Below are 18,470 nucleotides of genomic sequence, written 5' to 3' on the forward strand. Positions count from 1 at the left end.
GGGGCCCGGGGGCTCCCGGGGCGGGGGTCCCGGCCATGAAGAGGATGTTCTCCTGCTCCAGCTCGCAAGTGACGGTGAGTCCCGGCAGGGAACGGGGCCCGTGCCGGCTGCGATCCCAGCTCCGATCCCATTGCGATCCCAGCTGTGATCCCGATCCCGATCCCACTGCGATCCCAGCTATGATCCCGATCCCATTGCGATCCCAGCTGTGATCCCGATCCCGTTTCGATCCCAGCTGTGATCCCGATCCCGTTTCGATCCCAGCTGTGATCCCGATCCCATTGCGATCCCAGCTGCCAGCCCAGTGCCGGTGCCAGCTCTGATCGCAGCCCCAATGGTGCCTCAGTCCCGACCCCAATCCAGCTCCAACAATCCCAATTCCATTCCCAGCCCCAATTCTGGTCCCAATCCTGGCTGCAATCCCCGTCCCAGCCCCAAATCCATCTCAATCCCAGCCCAAATTCTGGTCCCGATCCTGGCTGCAATCCCTGTCCCATCCCAATCCCAGTTTTGATGCTGGTCCCGATCCCAGCCCCATTCCCAGCCTCCATCCCAGTTCAACCCCAATCCCAGCCCCAATCCTGACCCCAATCCCAGCCCCAATCCTGCCCCATTGCCTTGCCCCCAGCCCTGGCCCCACTGCAGCTCCCGCAGCCCATCCCAGTCCCGGTTCCCGTTCTCAGACCCCGGTCCCGGTTCCGGTGCCACCCCGGCTCCCGGTGCCACGCTGGAGCCCAGCCCGCCTCGGTGGCACTCGCCAAACCAGCCGGGCGGGCACAGGCCGGGACACGCTCCGGCCTCTCCGCCCCCTCCCGGCTCCGCGGGGATCCCGGAGCCCTCACGGAGCCCCGCGAGTGGGGAAACTGAGGCAGGAGCTGCGTGGCAGGACCCGCACTGGGGGGGTCCTGCCTTGGGGTGGGCTTTGGGGTGCTGTCCTGGGTTTGGGGTCCTGTCCTGGCTTTGGGGTCCTGTCCTGGATTTGGGGACCCCCCCCCCGCAGATGGAGAGCTGGACGCGGCAGGACCAGAAGCTCCTGGAGGCGGTGACACGAGGGGACGTGGCCCGGGTGGCCGCCCTGGCCGCCCGCAAGGCCGCCCGCCCCGCCAAGCTCAACGCCAGGGGACAATCCGCGTATGTCACCGCCGGGGGGACACGGGGGGGTCCGGGAGGGGGGGACACAGGGGTCACGGCCACCTCTCACCCCCCCCAGGCTCCACCTGGCTGCGGCCGGGGGCCTCACCGAGTGCCTGACGCTGCTGCTGGAGCACGGGGCTCCCGTCAATGGAACCAACGATGACGGTGGGTGGGGACACCTTGGGGACACCTTGGGGACATCCAGGCAGGTCCCTGTGTCACCTCTGGAGGAGCCCAGAGCTGTCCCCCGAGGCAGGGACCCGCCTGGGGAGTGTCCCATGACGGAGGGGGTGTCCCTTGGAGGTGTCCCCTGATGGACGGAGTGTCCCTTAGGGGAGCAGGTGTCCCCTGGGGCTGTCCCTTAGGGGAGCAGGTGTCCCCAGGAGTGTCCCCAGCCCATCCTGTCCCCACAGGCAGCACCGCCCTGCACTTGGCCACCATCGCCTGCCAGCCCCAGTGCGTGAAGGTGCTGCTGCAGGTACGGAGAGGGACGGGAATGGGGTGGGATTGGGATTGGGATGGGATGGGATCAAAGGGGTGGGAGTGGGATGGGAAGGGATGGGAACAGGAATTGGAATGGGAACTGGATTGGGATGGCGCTGGGGGTGAAATCAGGGATGGAGATCAGGATAGAGACGGGGATAAGGACATGGATTGGGGATGCAGAGGAGGATGAGGATGGAGGTGGGGATGGGAACAAGGACAGGGATGAGGATGGGAACAGGACTGGGATGGGGGGGCCATTCCCAATCCCGTTCCCATCCCATTCCCATTCCCTTCCCCTGTGCCCCCAGCACGGAGCCAACGAGCGCCATGCGGACGGGCAGAACCGGACTCCGCTGCACTGGGCAGGTGAGGGTGGGGGACACGGGGACAGCCCGGGATTTGGGGGACACCAGAGGGGTCCCCCAGGGTCCCTGCAGTGACCCCACGCCCCCTGCAGCCTCCTCGGGCTGCGCCTCCAGCGTCCTCCTGCTCTGCGACCACGAGGCCCCGCTGGATGTCCCCGACGCTGTGAGTGGGGACAGGGGGACAGCAGGGGGTGACAGGGGACAGCAAAGGGTCGGTGGTCACCCCACGTGTCCCCCCAGCACGGCCAGACCCCCCTGATGCTGGCAGCACAGGGGAACCACGTGGCTGTTTGTGCCCAGCTCCTGCGGCGCGGGGCCGAGCCCGGGCTGGCCGACAGGGATGGCAGGTGGGTCACAGGGGACACTGGGGACACTGGGGACACTGGGACGCCCTGGGGACATCGCTCTGTGCTGTCACCAATGCGGGGAAGGGATGGGAGTCACCTGTGCCACCGGGTCATGGTGCCATCTTGTCACCGTGCCCGTGTGCCACCCCGTGCCATCGCTCACTGTCCCCGTGTCCCTCTGTGTCACATCCCCCCTGTCCCCCGTGTCACATCCCCGGCTCAGGACGGCGCTGGAGCTGGCCCTGGCTCACGGCAGCCTGGAAGTGGCCGAGCTGCTGCAGGGCCACAAGGGGGACAAGGACACCGGGAATGTCACTGGGAATGTCACCGGGGAGGCCCCGAGCTGGGCTCTCCAGAAGGCCCCAAGGAGAGGTGAGACCTCCTGGAGCGCCCCTGCCAAAAAAAAAGGGGAAAAATGGGGGAAAATGGGAAAACAATGGGGGGAAATTGGAAAAAAATAGGGAAAAATTGGGGAAAACGGGATTGCGTTGCTCCCTCCTGCAGAGAATGGTGCTGGACAGGTGGGAATCCAGGGCGAGGAGGAGGAGGAGGAGGAAGAGGAGCAGAGGGACGGATGCACTGCCCGGCGGCTGCGGGAGGAGCTGGCGAGGAAGACTCTGGAATGCCGGAGGCTGGAGGAAGCTGCCGAGGGCATCCGGCGGCGGCTGCGGGAGCTCCTGCGGCTCCTGCCGGGACGGGACGCGGGTGAGGATGAGGATGAGGATGAGGATGAGGATGAGGATGAGGAGGATGACGGCGCCTGCCTGGAGCTCCTGGCCCGGCGCGTGGCGGAGCTGAGGAAGAGGACGAGGGATGAAGAGTGGGAAGGAGGACAAGGCAGCAGCGAGGCTCCGGCGCTGATCCCGTTCCTGGCCTGGCTGGGGGAGGAGTGCTCCAAAATGCGGGAAGCGAAGGCCGGAGCCTTCTCCCGGAGCCGGGAGCTGCGCCGGGAATCCGAGCGTTCCCTCCGGGCCGAGCCCGCCTGGGAGCAGCTGGCGGCGGGGCTGGAGCAGGCGCTGGAGCAGCAGGACCAGATCCACGCCAGGATGCTCCAAGGATCCCAAATCCTCCTGGAAAAGCTCCGCCGGTGCTCGGTGAACGGCCCGGAGCCGGCTGCGGGCGGGAAGCACCGGCAGGAGATCCCGAGGGAGGGCGGGAGGATGGAGACGGAGCTGCTGGAGCTGCGGGAGGGTAACGGGAAGCTCCTGGTGGAGCTGGCGCGGCTGGGCCGGGAGCGGGAGCGGCTGCAGCGGGAGCTGCGGGAGCTGCGGGGGGATCCCGGCAAGCGGGACGAGGCCTGGAGGCTGCGCCGGGAGCTGCGGGCGCTGCGGGACGGGCTCGGAGCGCGGGTGCGGGAGGCGGGCGGCGACAGCGGGGCCGGGATCCTCCGGGATCTGCACCGGCGGCTGGACGCGCTGGTGCGCTCCCAGCACGAGGCCCTGCAGCTCATCACGGAGATGGAGGAGGGAGAGGCCGCAGAAACCCCCGGGAGCGACGAGGAGGGCGGGATAGCGGGAGAACCGGGAGAACCGGGAGCGGCGCGGGGCACGGAGCGCGGCACCGCCGGTGTCCCGGCGGGCTCGGAGGCGGAGCGGTGGCGGGAGGCGGCGGCGGCGGCCGAGGAGAGGGCGGCCGGGCGGGAACGGGAGCTGCGGGAGCTGCGGGAGGCGGCGGCGGGGCTGGAGCGCGGCGCGGCGGCGCTGCGGGAACGCGCGGGGCGGCTGGAGCGCGCCTGCCGCGACAAGGACGGGAAGGTGAGGGACGGGCTGGGGACGGGGACAGGGACGGGACCTTCCCAGCACCAGTCCCATCCCCATCATCATCATCCTCCTGCCCTCCTTGTCCCCATCGCTGACCCCTTCCCGTCTTCGTCTTCCTCTCATCCTTGTCCTCACTGCCGACCCCTTCCCATCTTCCTCTTCCTCCCATATCCATCCCCATGTCCCTCCCATCCCCATCCCCGTCTTCCTTCCATCATCATCATCATCATCCCTTTCCCACCGTTGTTCCCATCATCATCTGCACCCCCATCCCATCCCATCGATCCCATCCCATCCCATTGATTCCACCCCACTGATCCCATTGATCCCATCCCATCCCACCCCATTGATCCCTTCCCATCCCACCCCACTGATCCCATCCCATCCCATTGATCCCATCCCACCCTATCCCTATCCCCATCCTGTTCCCCCTCCCAGCCCCATTTGGGGGGGACCTCGGGGTAAACTGAGCCGGACCTTGAGGGCTGGCAAGGACCAAGGGGGCTCTGGGGGGGTGCTGAGAGCAACCAACCCCCCCAGCCCCCAATTCTGCCCCTGACTTTGCCCCCCCAGCTGAAGCAGCTGCTGGTGGAGACGGAGAAACTCTCGGCCGAGGTGTTGGGGCTGCGGGGCAGGAACGCCCGGCTCCAGCTCCAGCTGGAGGTGAGGACAGCGCCCGGTGTCACACCGTGTCACCCTTGGTGACCTCTTGTCACCCTGAGTCACCCAGTGCCACCCTGTGCCCCCCAGGTCCAGCAGAAGCAGCACCGGGACACCGTGGCCGTGTACCGGAGCCACCTCCTCCAGGCTGCCCAGGTGGGACCCCCGGCCCTGCCCGGGGTCTCTGGGGGGGGGTGGGGGGCACAGTTTTGGGTGGGATTCTGGCAAAAGCCACACTCCCTCCTCCGCAGGGATTCATGGACGAGGGCGTCCACGCTGCGCTGCTGCGGATCCTGCGGGCCCAGGCGGGAGCGGGGCCGTGGCATTAAACCGGGAAATTGTGACACACACGCGGCTGTGCCCCGTTCTGTGTCCCTTTCCGTGTCCCATTTGTGTCCCTTTCTGTGTTCCATCCCGTGTCCCATGCCCTGTTCCATCCCGTGTCCCTTTCCATGTCCTAACCCGTGTCCCATGTCCCCATTCTGTGTCCTATCCCATGTTCCCATCCTGTGTCCTATCCCATGTTCCCATCCCATATCCCACCCCATGCCCCTCTCTGTGTCCCATTCTGTGTCCCGTGTCCCCATCCCGTGTCCCCATCCCAACGGCCCAACAGGGGAAGGGGGTGTACCCTCTCCATTCCCCTGGAATCCCCCCGAACCCACGCAAACCCCACTCCAGGACGGGCTGGGATCCCGCTGGAATTTTATTCCCGCTCCTCCCCCGGGCCGGGCCCCGCCCGCCACCGCCCCAGCGCGAATTTGGTGCCGGTGCTGACGCGCTCCAGGTCGGGGCCGCGCTCCGGGGCCCGGCGCAAGAGGATCCCGGTGGGAATCCGGGAGCTGCGGAAGCCGTCGGGGCTCAGCTCCGTGATCCTGGACCGAGGAACGGGGTCAGGGACGGGGCCCTGGCGAGGCTGGGCAGCCCCGGGGGCTCTCCAGCCTCGTGTCGCTGTCCCCAGGGTGGCAGGGGAGGGGGTCTCACCCCACGGTGGCCGGCAGCTCTCTGGGGGACGATCCCGATCCCAATCCCGGTCCCAATCCCGATCCCGGTCCCGGTCCCTCGGCTCCATCCTCGGTGGCAGCGATGGCTTCCAGGACCGGAGGCTCCAGCCAGGCCACGGCGCTGACCTCAGCCGGGCTCGGACACAGCCGGGCCTGGGCATGGACCCCTCGTGGAGGGAGAGACCCCCACGGTGGGGGGGAACGCCAACCTCGATAGGGACCCCCCCACCCTCAGAGAGACCCCAACCCAGAGAGGGACTGCAACACCAAGAGGTGCCCCCCACCCACTGAGGGACCCCACCCATGGAGGGACCCTCTCAGAGGTGCCCTCCACCCATGGAGGGACCCCCACCCTCAGAGAGACCCTAATTCAGAGAGGGACTGCAGTACAAAGAGGGGCCCCCCACCCACTGAGGGACCCCCTTGGAAGTGCCCCCCACCCTCGGAGGTGCCCCCCATGCATTGAGGGACCCAACCCACGGAGGGACCCCACCCCGGAGGTGCCCCCCACCCATTGATGGACCCCCATGGAGGTGCCCCCCCCCCGGAGGTGCCCCCACCTGCAGCCGCTGGCGGGGCTCAGCCGAGCGCAGCCCCAGGTAGGTGACAATGTGGTGGCACCGCGGTGGCCCCCAGCTCAGCGAGGGGGGGAACAGGGACTGCGGGGAGCAGGGGTGACCCGTGGGACAGAGCGGCCACCTGGGGGTGTCACCCCCTGCCCAGCCCCGCTTTGGGGGGGGGTCGTTACCTCCCAGAGGCCGAGCAGGTGCCACGAGAAGGTTCCAGGCTCCAGGCGCAGCCCGGTCTCCTCGGCCAGCTCCCGCAGCCCCGCGGCCACCAGCTGGGGGGTTCGGGGTGTCACAGGTGTCCCCACACTCACCTGGGCACCCCCTGCCCACCCCGCGGTGTTACCTCACCTCTTCTCCTGGCTCCAAGTGCCCACCTGAGTGTGGGAGACAGCGGTCAGGGGACCCCAAAACACCTGTGACCCCCCCCCAGGGCTCCTGTCCCCTGTCCTCGCGCTCACCTGGTGGCACCCAAACGTTGGGGAAGTGTCGCAGGGTGGTGGCCCGGCGGGTCAGCAGGACGTGGCCGCAGGTGGCCTCCAGCAGCACGGCCACCGCCGCGACCACCCCCGCGTGTCGCCCTCGGTCACCCTGCGTGTCCCCTCCCAGCTTGGCGGGGCAGAACGGGGGTCTCTACGGGGACAGGGGATGTCAGGGCTGCCATGGCTCCCCGGGTGGCACCGGGGGGGACACCGGGGCTGGTGGCCCCGCGCACCTTGAGGACGGTGACGGCGGAGCCGGGGAAGGGCACATCGGAGATGAGGAAGCGGCTGCGCTCCAGCCCGCAGCTCACCAGGGCCACGTCCGTGTGCGCGGGGCAGAACACGCCGGTGACGCTCTGCGGGGACACCGCTGTCACCGTCCCCGCGCTGTCCCCGCGCTGTCCCCGCAGCGGCCGCCGCTCCCCCTGCCCTGCACTGACCCCCCCCCGTTACCCCCATAGTCCCCGGACCCCCCCATTGCCCCCGGTTCCCCCCCCCAGGTCCCCCCGGACCTGCCCGAACGCCGCCGCCCCCCCCGCCCCCGCGCGCCGCACGTGCACGAGCACGCGCGCGCCCGCCATGACGGGGGCGGGGCCTCCCGATAAGTGGGCGGGGCTTGACGCGGTCTGGGGGCGGGGTCTAAACCGAGCCGGGGATTGCGCCCCCTGCAGGAGCCGCCGGGAATGGCACCGCCCTCGGGAGGGCACCGGAGACTGGGGACAGTTCTGTGTCCCTCGGTCCGTGTGTGTCCCCATGTGTCCTGTGTGTGTCCCCTGTGTGTCCTGTGTGTGTCCCTCGGTCCGTGTGTGTCCCCATGTGTCCTGTGTGTGTCCCCCGTGTGTCCTGTGTGTGTCCCTCGGTCCTGCGTGTGTCCCCCGTGTCCTGTGTCTCCCCATGTGTCCTGTGTGTGTCCCCATGTGTCCTGTGTGTGTCCCCCATGTGTCCTGTGTGTGTCCCTCGGTCCTGTGTGTGTCCCCCGTGTGTCCTGTGTGTGTCCCCCGTGTCCTGTGTATGTCCCTCGTGTGTCCTGTGTGTGTCCCCCGTGTATCCTGTGTGTGTCCCTCCGTGTGTCCTGTGTGTATCCCCCTGTGTCCTGTGTATGTCCCTCGTGTCCTGTGTGTGTCCCCCGTGTCCTGTGCGCATCCTTTGTGTTGCCATGTCCTGTGTTCCCGTGTGTCCCGCACGTCCATGTCCTGTCTCTGTCACCGTGTGTCCTGTGTGTCCCATGTGTCCTCTGTCTTGTTCATGTCCGCTGTGTCCCCCGTGTGTCCTGTGTGTGTGTCCATGTCCTCCGCCTTCCCTCACTGGCGACACTGTCACCTGCCACCCCTCAGGGACACGACCAACGCTCCGGCGACACCGCCGTGTCCCCAGGGCTGCCACCATCGCTCCGGGGGGACACCGCCCCCCTGTGTCCCCGAGCGGTGCCATCCCAGGCCATGCCAGCAGATGTCACCCCGTGCCCGCCCCCTCGGGACCCCCGGCACCCCCCCGAGCCTCAGGGGTGTCCCCAGCGTCCCCCACCCCTGCCATGTCCCCACAGGGTGACACTCGGGGACACCGGAGCCTGAGCGGGGACACTGTGGGGGGGGCATCTCAGTGCTCCCAGTACGTCCCAGTAACTCCCAGCAGCTCTCGGTGGCCACACCGCGGTGCAGGTGACAGAGCCCCGCTCTGGGGACACAGAGGGGGACACCCGGGTGGCCGCCACACCGCGCGCGCGCCCGGCGGTTCCAGGCGGGAGCGCGCACCGACCCTGGGGGGAAAGGGGGGGGAGGGGGGGGTGTCACAGCCGCGCACACGCGCGTGCAAAACCCCCCCCCCATCCCCACCCCCACCCTCGGCGGTTAATGAGGATCATCTCATTAACGGGGATTAACGCCTATCTATAGGGCGGCCGCCCCGCGGGGGGAGCCCCGGGCCCGCGGCGGGGGCTGTGCGGTCCCCACGGGGGTCCCCGGTCCCGCCCTCCCCCGGCCCCCGCTCCGGCCGGTGCCCGGTCCCGGCCCGTTCCGGGGCGGAGCCGCTCGGGACCGAGCGGGGAGCGGAGCCGGTACCGAGCGCCGAGGGGTCGGGAGGGGCGGGGGTTGGGGGGGGTGTTGGGGTACGGCGTGGGTTTGGGGTGGTTTTGGGGTGATTTGGGATGGATTTGGGGTGATTTGGGATGGTTTGGAGTAGTTTTGGGGTGGTTTCGGGGCTGTTTTGGGGTGGGTTTGGGGTGGTTTTGGGGTGCAGCCTGGGTATTGGGTGGTGTTGGGGCAGGGGGTTGTTTTGGGGTGGTTTTGGGGTAGTTTTGGGGTGGTTTCGGGTGGGTTTGGGGTAGTTTTGGGGTGCAGGCTGGGTGTTGTGGGGTGCTGGGGCAGGGGGTGTGTAGGGCGCTGAACGGGGCTATGGAGGGTGGGAACGGGGCGGTTTTGGGGTGTTTTAGGGTTTTGGCTGGGACGCTGAGTGTTGTGAGGGTGTCGTGGGGGTACTTGGGGTGTAGGGTCGGGGTGTAGGGGGGCGTTTTGGGGGTGCTGGGGGAAATGTCCCAGCACTGGTGACAGCAGCTCCCAGAGCACTGGGGACTTTGGGACAGGAACACTGGAACAGGGGAAAATGGGGACCACTGGGAGGACTGGGGACACTGGGAGCACTGTCCCCACACTGTCCCCACTCCACCCCCATCCCCGTGCCTCAGTTTCCCCCCCCCGCTCGCAGCCCGGGGCGGGGCGGGGGGGTCGCTCTCAGCCCCACCCGCGATGCCGGGGGTCCCGCTGCTCTTCGTCCTCCTCCTCCTCCTCCTGGCCGGGACCCCCGCCCAGTCCTTCCCGCGGGACCTGGTGGCTCGCAGCACCGTGGGGCTGGCAGGTGAGCGGGGCTCGGGGGGGCTGGCTGCAATCCCAATCCCAATCCCAATCCCAGCCCCAATTCTGGTCCCAGTCCTGGCTGCAATCCCTGTCCCAGTCCCAATCCCAGCCCCAATTCTGGTCCCAGTCCTGGCTGCAATCCCTGTCCCAATCCCAAACCCAATCCCAGCCCCAATTCTGGTCCCAGTCCTGGCTGCAATCCCTGTCCCAACCCAATCCCAATCCCTGTTCTGATGCTGGTCCCAATCCCAGCCCCATTCCCAGCCTCCATCCCGGTTCAACCCCAATCCCAGCCCCAATCCTGATCCCAATCCCAGCCCAAATCCTGACCCCAATCCAGCCCCCAGCCCCAATCCTGACCCCAATCCCAGCCCCCAGCCCCATTGCCTTGCCCCCAGCCCTGGCCCCGCTGCAGCTCCCGCAGCCCATCCCAGTCCTGGTTCCCATTCCCAGACCCTGGTGCCGGTCCCAGTCCCGGTTCCCGTTCCCAGACCCTGGTGCCGGTCCCAGTCCCGGTTCCCGTTCCCAGACCCTGGTGCCGGTCCCAGTCCCGGTTCCCGTTCTCAGACCCTGGTCCCGGGTTTACCGGGGTCTCACCGTGTCCCCCCGCCCCGCAGCCACCGCCGCGTACCCGCGTTTCGGGGGCCTCCGGGGGGACAACGGCACGGCCCGGCTCGGCCTGGACTTCCAGCGGATGCTGCGGCTCAACGGGACGCTCTTCGTGGCCGCCCGGTGAGCGCCCGCTGTGCGGGACACGGCTCCGGTGTGGAGCATCCTTAGCTGCAAGGATTTGCACGCTCCTGCGCCCTTGTCAGTGTGTGACCCCGCTGTCCCCCTGTGCGTGTTGTCCCCGTGTCCCTTGCACACCCCCTGTGTCCTCTTGCACACCCCCTGTGTCCTCTTGCACACCCCTTCTGCGTGTTGTCCCCGTGTCCCCTTGCACACCTCCCGTGTCCCCTTGCACACCCCCTGTGTCCCCTTGCACACCCCCTGTGTCCCCTTGCACACCCCCTGTGTCCTCTTGCACACTCACTCCCCCCTCCAGGGACCACATCTACGCCTTCGACCTGCGGCAGGACAAGGGGACGCTGTACCCGGAGCGGGTAAGGAGGACGGGGACAGCGACCCTGGGGACAAGGGGGACACACAGGGGGTGAAGATCCCCGTGCCCACCCGCCCCTTGTCCCGTCTCACCCGGCAGCACCTCACCTGGGAGACGCAGGACAGGCAGAACTGCGCCATGCGGGGCCGGCGGCAGGTGAGGGGGTGTCAAAGGGGGGGTTTGGGGTGCGGGAATTTGGGGTGCAGGCGTTGAAGGTGGTGACACCAGGATCGCCTGTGTCCCCACAGGATGAGTGTCACAACTACATCCGAGTGCTGGTGCCCCGCGACGCCGAGACCCTCCTGGCTTGTGGCACCAATGCCTTCAGCCCCCTGTGCCGCACTTACCAGGTGAGGGGGCTCGGGACCCCCGAAATGAGGGGGGGTCCTGGGTGTCTCAGTCCCAGCAGGGCAGTTCCCACAGCACAGAGGTTCTCCATGCTCTGGGAACTGCACCGGGGGGACCCCGACTACACTGGGGGGACCCTGAGTGTCACCTGAGACCCTCCTGGGACCCCGAGTGTCACCTGAGACCCCCCGAGGACCCCCAGTGTCACCTGAGACCCCCCCAGGACACCCCAACTGCACCTGGGGGGGACCCCGAGTGTCACCCGAGACCCTCCCAGAACACCCCAACTCCAGCTGGGGGACCCTGAGTGTCACCTGAGACCCTCCCAGGACACCCCAAAAATGCACCCGAGGGACCCCGATGGGGTTGGGGATGGCACAAGGGGGGTGCTGGGTATTTGGGGAGGGGTCTCACGGTCTCTGGGCGTGTCCCCCCCCCCAGGTGAGCAGCCTGGCACAGCAGGGTGACGAGGTCAGCGGCCAAGCCCGGTGTCCCTTTGATGCCAAGCAAAGCATCGTGGCTCTCTTTGTCGGTGGGTGCTGGGCAGGTGGGGGGGACACGGGGGGGAGGCCGGGGGGGCACGGGGGTGACCCGGTGTGTCCCCCCCCCGCAGATGGCAGCCTGTACTCGGCCACCGTGGCCGATTTCCAGGCGAGTGATGCCGTGATCTACCGCAGCCTGAGCCCCGGGCAGGCTCCCCTGCGCACCCTCAAGTACAGCTCCCGCTGGCTGCAGGGTACCCCCAAATGGGGGGGTCTGGGGGGTGGGATGGGGGTCTGGGGGGGTCTGTGGGGGTGGGATGGGGGTCTATGGGGTGGGACAGGGGTCTGTGGGGGTCTGTGGGGGTGGGACAGGGGTCTGTGGGGGTCTATGGGGGTGGGATGGGGGTACCAGGGTGGAGGGATGTGTCAGAATGGGGCAGGGGGATGTGGGGATGGGATCAGGGGTACAGGGGGTCTGGGGGGGTCTATGAGGGTGGGACAGGGGTCTGGGGTGTCTATGGGGGTGGGATGGGGGTCTGTGGGGGTCTGTGGGGTCTGTGGGGATGGGGTAGGGGTTACAGGCATGGAAGGATGTGGCAGAGTGGGGCAGGGGGATTGGGGATGGGGTTAGGGGGGTACAGGGGGTCTGGGGGGGTCTGTGAGGGTTTGCGGGGGTCTGGGGGGGTCTGTGGGGATGGGATGGGGGTACAGGGGTGTGGGAGGATGTGGGGCAGGGGTTACAGGTGTGGAAGGATGTGGCAGAGTGGGGCAGGGGGATGTGGGGATGGGGTCGGGGGTGCAGGGCTGCAATCTGGGGGTACAGGGGAGGGGCTGAGCACAAAGGTGTGGGACAAGGACCTGATGGTGCCTCCAACCTCCCCTGGCCCCCCCAGAACCCCACTTTGTCCAGGTGCTGCCCTACGGCCCCTACGTCTACTTCTTCTTCAGGGAGGTGGCAGTGGAGCTCAGCGCCCTGGGCAAGGTGGGGGCACAGGGGGGGCACCCAGGGACCCCCACCTTGGGATCCAGGCAGGGGAGACTCCTGAGGCCCTCACCAGGGTGTCAGGCCTGTGGGTGCCCCCTGAGGTGTCTGGGGGACAGCCACAATGCCCAGGTTGCCCAGGTGCCTTGGGTGGTGACCTGAGGGTGTCCAGGTGCTGACCCTGAGGGTGTCCAGGTGCTGACCCTGAGGGTGTCCAGGTGCTGACCTGGTTCCCGTGCAGGTGTTGGTGACCCTGAGGGTGTCCAGGTGCTGACCCGGTTCCCGTGCAGGTGCTGGTGGCCCGGGTGGCCCGGGTGTGCCGCAATGACCGTGGCGGGTCCCCGCGGGTGCTGGAGCGGCGCTGGACGTCCTTCCTGAAGGTGCGGCTGCAGTGCTCCGTCCCTGGGGACACCGTCTTCTACTTCGATGTCCTGGAGGCCGTGACACCCCCACAGACCCTGCACGGGCGCCCCGCTGTCCTCGCCCTCTTTGGCACCCAACCCAACAGGCAGGGACATGGGGACACGGGGATGTGGGGACACAGGGATGTGGGGACATGGGAATGTGGGGACACAGGGATGTGAGGACACAGGGATGTGGGGATGTGGGGACACGGGGATTTGGGGACACAGGGATTTGGGGTCATAGGGACATCAGGACATGGGGGTCATGGGGATACGGGGATTTGGGGTCATAGGGACATCAGGACATGGGGGTCATGGGGATACGGGGATGTGGGGACATGGGACGTCAGGACATGGGGGTGTAGGGTCATGGGGACATGGGGACATGGGATCATGGGGATGTGGGGACAGGGGAGATAGGATGTGGGGACAGGATGATGGTGACATGAATAGGGACTCACATGGGGACATGGGGACACAGAGAGGGGCTTGCCCAGGGGGACATGGGGATGGACTTAAAGGGGGACATGGGGACACAGGGAGGGCCTTGCCCAGGGGGACATGGGGATGGACTTAAAGGGGGACATGGGGACACAGGGATGGACTTAAAGGGGGACATGGGGATGGACTTAAAGGGGGACATGGGGACACAGGGATGGACTTAAAGGGGGACATGGGGATGGACTTAAAGGGGGACATGGGGACACAGGGAGGGGCTTGCCCAGGAGGACACGAGGAGGGACTCAGATGGGCACATGGGGACGCAGAGGGGACACACACACACAGAAACAGAGCCTGGGGACACACCTGGGACACAGAGGGGCCCTGCTCAAAGCAAGGCCATCCTGTCCCCCCCTGCTGTCACCGCAGCATCCCCGGCTCGGCCGTCTGCGCCTTCTACCTGGCAGACGTGGAGCGCTCCTTCGAGGGCCCCTTCGCCGAGCCCCGCGGCGCCACCTGGAGCCCGGTGCCCGAGGACAGGGTCCCCCAGCCCAGGTACCAGCCCAGGTACCCCCACCCACAGCAGGACACCCCTGGGTGCCACAGAAATTGGATCCCCACGCCAACTGTGCCGCAGGCCGGGCTGCTGTGCCGGGATGGGAGCTGCTGCTGGTGTTGTCACCTCTGGGGACTTCCCTGATGAGACGTTGGCGTTCGCCAAGGAGCACCCGCTGCTGCACGGAGCCGTGGGACCCGCGGGAGGGAGGCCTCTCTTCACCCACACTGGCACCAGGTGCGGGGACAGGGTGGCCTTGGGGACAGGGTGGCCTTGGGGACAGGGTGGTCTCAGGGAAAAGGTGGTCTCAGGTACAGGGTGGCCTCGGGGACAGGGTGGCCTCGGGAGTGGGATGGACTTAAGAAGTGAGATGCCATAAGAAGTTGTTTTCCTAAATCAGCATGGTGCACTGTAAACTGTCCCAGTATTGCCCTTTTACCTGGTATCTTTAGATATATTTATATATTTACATTTACATTTACATTTACATTTATATTTATATTTATATTTATATTTATATTTATATTTATATCTATATCTATATTTATATCTATATTTATATCTATATTTATATCTATATCTATATTATTTATGTGTGCTTTATATTTTTATTTTTATATTTATATCTTTTATATTTAGACAGTCCACTTAGCCACTGTGTCACGAGGGGAACACATTTCTGTCCTTTCTTTTAAGAGCGATATATCAGATGATTTTTTTCCCCCCCCTTAAACATTTACAACCAAAAAAAAAAAAAAAAATGGAAAGAAAAACATCCCATTGAGAGATTTGAACTCTTTCCTCTCTGCTGTGGAAAAGGGTGAATTAGTTAAAAGGCAATAAAAAGTGATGGATTTGTGGGAGTGGCCATGGGGACAGGGAATATTTCACATGAGGAGGTTCAGGTGCCACAGGGTGGGGATGGTCCTTGTGCAAGGTTCCTGTGAAGGGCGTGTGGGACCACGGGAGGGTGCAGGAAGCCCCTAAGCCTTAAGCCCGGCTTTACAAGGCCTGTCCTGCCCCAGGCTGACCCAGCTGGCCGTGGACACGGGCGCGGGGCCCCGCGGCAACCAGACCGTGCTGTTCCTGGGCGCCGAGGACGGGCGGCTGCTCAAGGTCCTGGCAGCTGCACAGAGCCCCGAGGCCACTCAGAGCCCCGGGGGGACCCCGGCACCGAGAGACCCCCGAGGGCTGGGGGACAGCAGGGACAGCAGGGACAGCAGTGCCGGGACGCTGCTGCTGGAGGAGATCAGCCTCTACGACCCCGGGCGGTGAGGGGCAGGCCCAGGGCGGGGGGCTGGGGGTCTTGGGGGGCACTGAGGGGTGCCTGGGGGGCTTGGGGGTGGGTTCTGGGCCTGTGGGGGCTGGGGGGCTCTCGGGAACTGTGGGGTTGTGAGGATTTGGGGGTGTCAGGGCGGCTGTGCTGACCCCAGGTGCTATTGGGTGCAGGTGCCACAGCCCAAAGGGATTTGGGGGTGTCAGGGGGGCTGTGCTGGCCCCAGGTGCTCTCGGCTGCAGATGTCACAGCCCAAGGGGATTTGGGGGTCTCAGGGGGGCTGTGCTGACCCCAGGCACTGTCAGGTGCAGGTGCCACGGCCCCAGGGGGGTTTGGGGGTGTCAGGGGGGCTGTGCTGACCCCGGCTGCTCTCGGCTGCAGATGTCACAGCCCAAGGGGGTTTGGGGGTGTCAGGGGGGCTGTGCTGACCCCAAGTGGTGTCAGGTGCAGGTGTCACAGCCCACGGGGGTTTTGGAGTGTCAGGGGGGCTGTGCTGACCCCAGGCACTGTCAGGTGCAGGTGCCACGGCCCAAGGGGGATTTGGGGGTCTCAGGGGGGCTGTGCTGACCCCGGCTGCTCTCGGCTGCAGGTGCCACAGCCCGCGGGGGTCTGGGGTCCCCAGCCGGGTGCTGGGGCTGGAGCTGCACCTGCCGGGCCGGGAGCTGATCGTGGCCTTTGCCGGGTGCCTCCTGCGGCTGCCCCTGAGCCGCTGCGGCCGCCACGGCTCCTGCCGAGGGTGAGCGGGGCCGGGAGGGGGCTCGGGAGGGCGGGGAGGGATGGGAAGGGGGGCGGGAGGGAACGGGGATGTGCAAGGGAATGGGAATGTGCGAGGGCACAGGGGCACAAGGATGTGCGAGGTCATGGAAGTGCCCAAGGGCACGAGGGCAGGGGAGGGGACCCGGGCACACACGGGCACAGGGACACGGATGGCAGCTGTGTCCCCGTGTCCCCGCAGGAGCTGCCTGGCTGCCCGAGACCCCTATTGTGTCTGGCTGCCCTCCAGGGGCTGCGTCCCCTTCTCCGAGGACCTTCCGTGAGTCGTCCCTCCCATCCCCGACCTCCTGGGGCCCTGCCCCGTGTGGGGACGCGCTGGGGACAGAGGGTGACGTCCCCTCTTGTGTCCCAGGAGTGGCTTCCAGCAGGACATGGAGGGATCCCTCGGGATCAGCGGGACCTGCCAAGGTGAAGTGGGGGATCACGGGGGACACTGGGGATGTTTGGGGATTTCTGGGGGGATGCAGGTGGCACCACGGTGACCCTGGGTGGCTCTGGCACACGTGGGTGATGCCAGAGGATGGGGAGGATGTGGAGGGGACACCGGTGGCTCAAAGGGACACAGAGAGGGGCCTGGCCTGACCCTGCTCTGCTCTCACAGGGGCTGCAAGGGATGGTGACGAGAATGGAGACCTGGCCCACGGTCAGTGACATTGTCTGAGTACAATGGAGACCCCAGGGTTTGGGGAGGGGGACACCAAGGGCTGGGGAGGGATTGTGGTGTCCCAGAGACAAGTACGAGACCCCCAGGGACAGGAGAGGGACCCCAGGGGTGGGGGGACCCCAGTGACCAGGAGGGACCCCAGGACCAGGAGAAGGGGGGGACCATCGGAGGGGGGCACCCCAGGAGTGTGAGCGGTACCGGGGGGGTCTCTGGGCTGGGGTCCCGGCCCTCCCGCCGGCACCGGGCTGACGGGAGCTCCCGCAGGGGTGCGGCACCCCGGGCCCGGTGCCGAAGCGACGGTTCCGGTGCCGGTGCTCGTGGGCTGCGTGCTGGGCGCCTTCGCCGTGGGCGCCCTGGCCACCGGGCTGCTGGCCACGTGCTGCCAGCGCCCCGCCGTCCCCAAAGCCCCCCCGGAGCCGCCGTGCGCCCCGCGGACCCCGGGCCAGCCTCCCGTGCCCCGCCTGTACCCCGCGCTGCCGCCGCACGACGGCACCGGCACCGAGCCCGAGCCCCCCGCGCTGCCCCCGGCCCGCGCCCCCCGGGACCGGGAGCCCCGGCGCGGCCCCGCGGAGCCGCCCGGGCCGGGGCCGCCGGGCAGGGCGGGCCGGGAGGAGACAACGCTGCAGCGGCTGCCCGGGGGCTCGGCGTGGCCCGGGACCCCCCCGGGCAGCGGCTCCTTCGCCAACCGGGTGCTGCCCCGCGGAGCCGCGGGCCCCGCGCCCCCGTTCGGCCCCCACGACCGGGCTCCGGTGCGCCTGGACGTGCCCCCCGACAGCCCCCCGGCCCCGCGGCGGCCGCTGGCACAGAGCTACTCGCTGGGGGGGACCCCCGTGAGCCCCCCCGGGCCGCCCCGGGCTCTCACCCGCATGCACTCGCTGGGGACGCCGGGGGGGACACCGGGGGGGACACCCTGGGGACCCCGGCCCGGAGCCCTGGAGCGCTCGCTGTCCATGAAGCCCCCCCTGCTCCCCAAACCGCTGCTGCTGCCCGCGGCCCCGGGGCGGCCCTGAGACCCTCCCGGGACAGCCCAAAACTGCACCGGGGGGACCCCGAGTGTCACCTGAGACCCTCCTGGAACCCCGAGTGTCACCTGAGACCCTCCCGGGACCCCGAGTGTCACCTGAGACCCTCCGGGACCCTGAGTGTCACCTGAGACCCTCCTGGGACCCCGAGTGTCACCTGAGACCCTCCTGGAACCCTCAGTGTCACCTGAGACCCTCCTGGGACCCCGAGTGTCACCTGAGACCCTCCTGTGACACCCTAAAACTGCACCGGGGGGACCCCGAGTGTCACCCGAGACCCTCCTGGGATCCCGAGTGTCACCTGAGACCCTCCCAGGACACCCCAAAACTGCACCAGGGGGACCCCAAGTGTCACCTGAGACCCTCCTGGAACCCCAAGTGTCACCTGAGACCCTCCCAGGACACCTGAGTGTCACCTTCCCCAAGGTGCAGGGTCCCCACCGCCCCAGCTCTCTGTCCCCAGGTCACCAGGACAGCCCCCAGCAGGGTGACAGGGATCCCCATGTCCCCCCACACTGCAGTGACAAGGTCTCCATGTCTCCCATGCCCCTGGTTTTGCTTTTTTTTTTTTTTGTTTTTTTTTATTCTTTCTAATTTATTTTCTGTTCGGGGAGGGGGTGGGAGTTGATGTCACCTCCCCTCCCCTTTGGGGACACCAGGAAGGGGGACACATGGCCCAGCCCATCCTACTGTGTAGGAGCAGGGCTGGGCCAGGGCACTGCAACAGTGGCAGAGGATTTTAATTAAAAAAAAAAAAATACAGAAC

At 67.0% G+C, this 18,470-nt stretch overlaps 3 protein-coding genes across 3 annotated transcripts; 2 read left to right on the top strand and 1 right to left on the bottom strand.

The window, feature by feature from the left end:
- Nucleotides 1-35: 35 nt before the first annotated feature.
- On the top strand, nucleotides 36-5,100 carry ANKRD35 (ankyrin repeat domain 35). The gene is made up of 12 exons (XM_054517584.1): nucleotides 36-74; nucleotides 1,001-1,131; nucleotides 1,211-1,299; nucleotides 1,548-1,612; nucleotides 1,929-1,986; nucleotides 2,078-2,148; nucleotides 2,226-2,332; nucleotides 2,556-2,704; nucleotides 2,837-4,086; nucleotides 4,666-4,755; nucleotides 4,843-4,908; nucleotides 5,004-5,100. Exons 1-12 carry the CDS (start codon nucleotides 36-38, stop codon nucleotides 5,079-5,081), a joined length of 2,193 nt encoding a protein of 730 aa, XP_054373559.1. The 3' UTR covers nucleotides 5,082-5,100.
- Nucleotides 5,101-5,440: 340 nt separating this feature from the next.
- On the bottom strand, nucleotides 5,441-7,404 carry NUDT17 (nudix hydrolase 17). The gene is made up of 8 exons (XM_036397909.1): nucleotides 7,317-7,404; nucleotides 7,038-7,160; nucleotides 6,784-6,955; nucleotides 6,674-6,699; nucleotides 6,505-6,597; nucleotides 6,317-6,415; nucleotides 5,737-5,909; nucleotides 5,441-5,627 (listed from the first exon to the last, which is right to left on the bottom strand). Exons 1-8 carry the CDS (start codon nucleotides 7,383-7,385, stop codon nucleotides 5,459-5,461), a joined length of 924 nt encoding a protein of 307 aa, XP_036253802.1. The 5' UTR covers nucleotides 7,386-7,404; the 3' UTR covers nucleotides 5,441-5,458.
- A 1,972-nt stretch (nucleotides 7,405-9,376) lies between these two features.
- On the top strand, nucleotides 9,377-18,470 carry SEMA6C (semaphorin 6C). The gene is made up of 17 exons (XM_036397712.2): nucleotides 9,377-9,654; nucleotides 10,271-10,385; nucleotides 10,699-10,756; nucleotides 10,855-10,911; nucleotides 11,004-11,105; nucleotides 11,545-11,635; nucleotides 11,717-11,839; nucleotides 12,479-12,567; nucleotides 12,858-13,075; nucleotides 13,842-13,967; nucleotides 14,050-14,205; nucleotides 14,994-15,239; nucleotides 15,834-15,980; nucleotides 16,200-16,277; nucleotides 16,371-16,426; nucleotides 16,620-16,661; nucleotides 16,947-18,470. The coding sequence occupies exons 1-17, from the start codon at nucleotides 9,546-9,548 to the stop codon at nucleotides 17,690-17,692; spliced, it is 2,559 nt and encodes an 852-aa protein (XP_036253605.1). The 5' UTR covers nucleotides 9,377-9,545; the 3' UTR covers nucleotides 17,693-18,470.

The sequence above is a fragment of the Molothrus ater genome, chromosome 29 (assembly GCF_012460135.2).
Source record: "Molothrus ater isolate BHLD 08-10-18 breed brown headed cowbird chromosome 29, BPBGC_Mater_1.1, whole genome shotgun sequence".
NCBI classification, from domain to species: Eukaryota; Metazoa; Chordata; class Aves; order Passeriformes; family Icteridae; genus Molothrus; species Molothrus ater.

Bases quoted from the DNA above. Each gene is read 5' to 3' on its own strand.
- ANKRD35 (XM_054517584.1), top strand. From the start codon at position 36: ATGAAGAGGATGTTCTCCTGCTCCAGCTCGCAAGTGACG. The intron at 1,132-1,210 runs GTATGTCACCGC...CACCCCCCCCAG, and splicing joins AACGCCAGGGGACAATCCGC to GCTCCACCTGGCTGCGGCCG. The intron at 1,300-1,547 runs GTGGGTGGGGAC...CTGTCCCCACAG, and splicing joins CAATGGAACCAACGATGACG to GCAGCACCGCCCTGCACTTG.
- NUDT17 (XM_036397909.1), bottom strand. From the start codon at position 7,385: ATGGCGGGCGCGCGCGTGCTCGTGCACGTGCGGCGCGCGGGGGCGGGG. The intron at 6,598-6,673 runs GTGAGGTAACAC...CGAACCCCCCAG, and splicing joins ACTTGGAGCCAGGAGAAGAG to CTGGTGGCCGCGGGGCTGCG. The intron at 5,628-5,736 runs GTGAGACCCCCT...TCCTCGGTCCAG, and splicing joins GAGCTGCCGGCCACCGTGGG to GATCACGGAGCTGAGCCCCG.
- SEMA6C (XM_036397712.2), top strand. From the start codon at position 9,546: ATGCCGGGGGTCCCGCTGCTCTTCGTCCTCCTCCTCCTCCTCCTGGCC. The intron at 10,912-11,003 runs GTGAGGGGGTGT...GTGTCCCCACAG, and splicing joins CCATGCGGGGCCGGCGGCAG to GATGAGTGTCACAACTACAT. The intron at 16,662-16,946 runs GTCAGTGACATT...GAGCTCCCGCAG, and splicing joins GAATGGAGACCTGGCCCACG to GGGTGCGGCACCCCGGGCCC.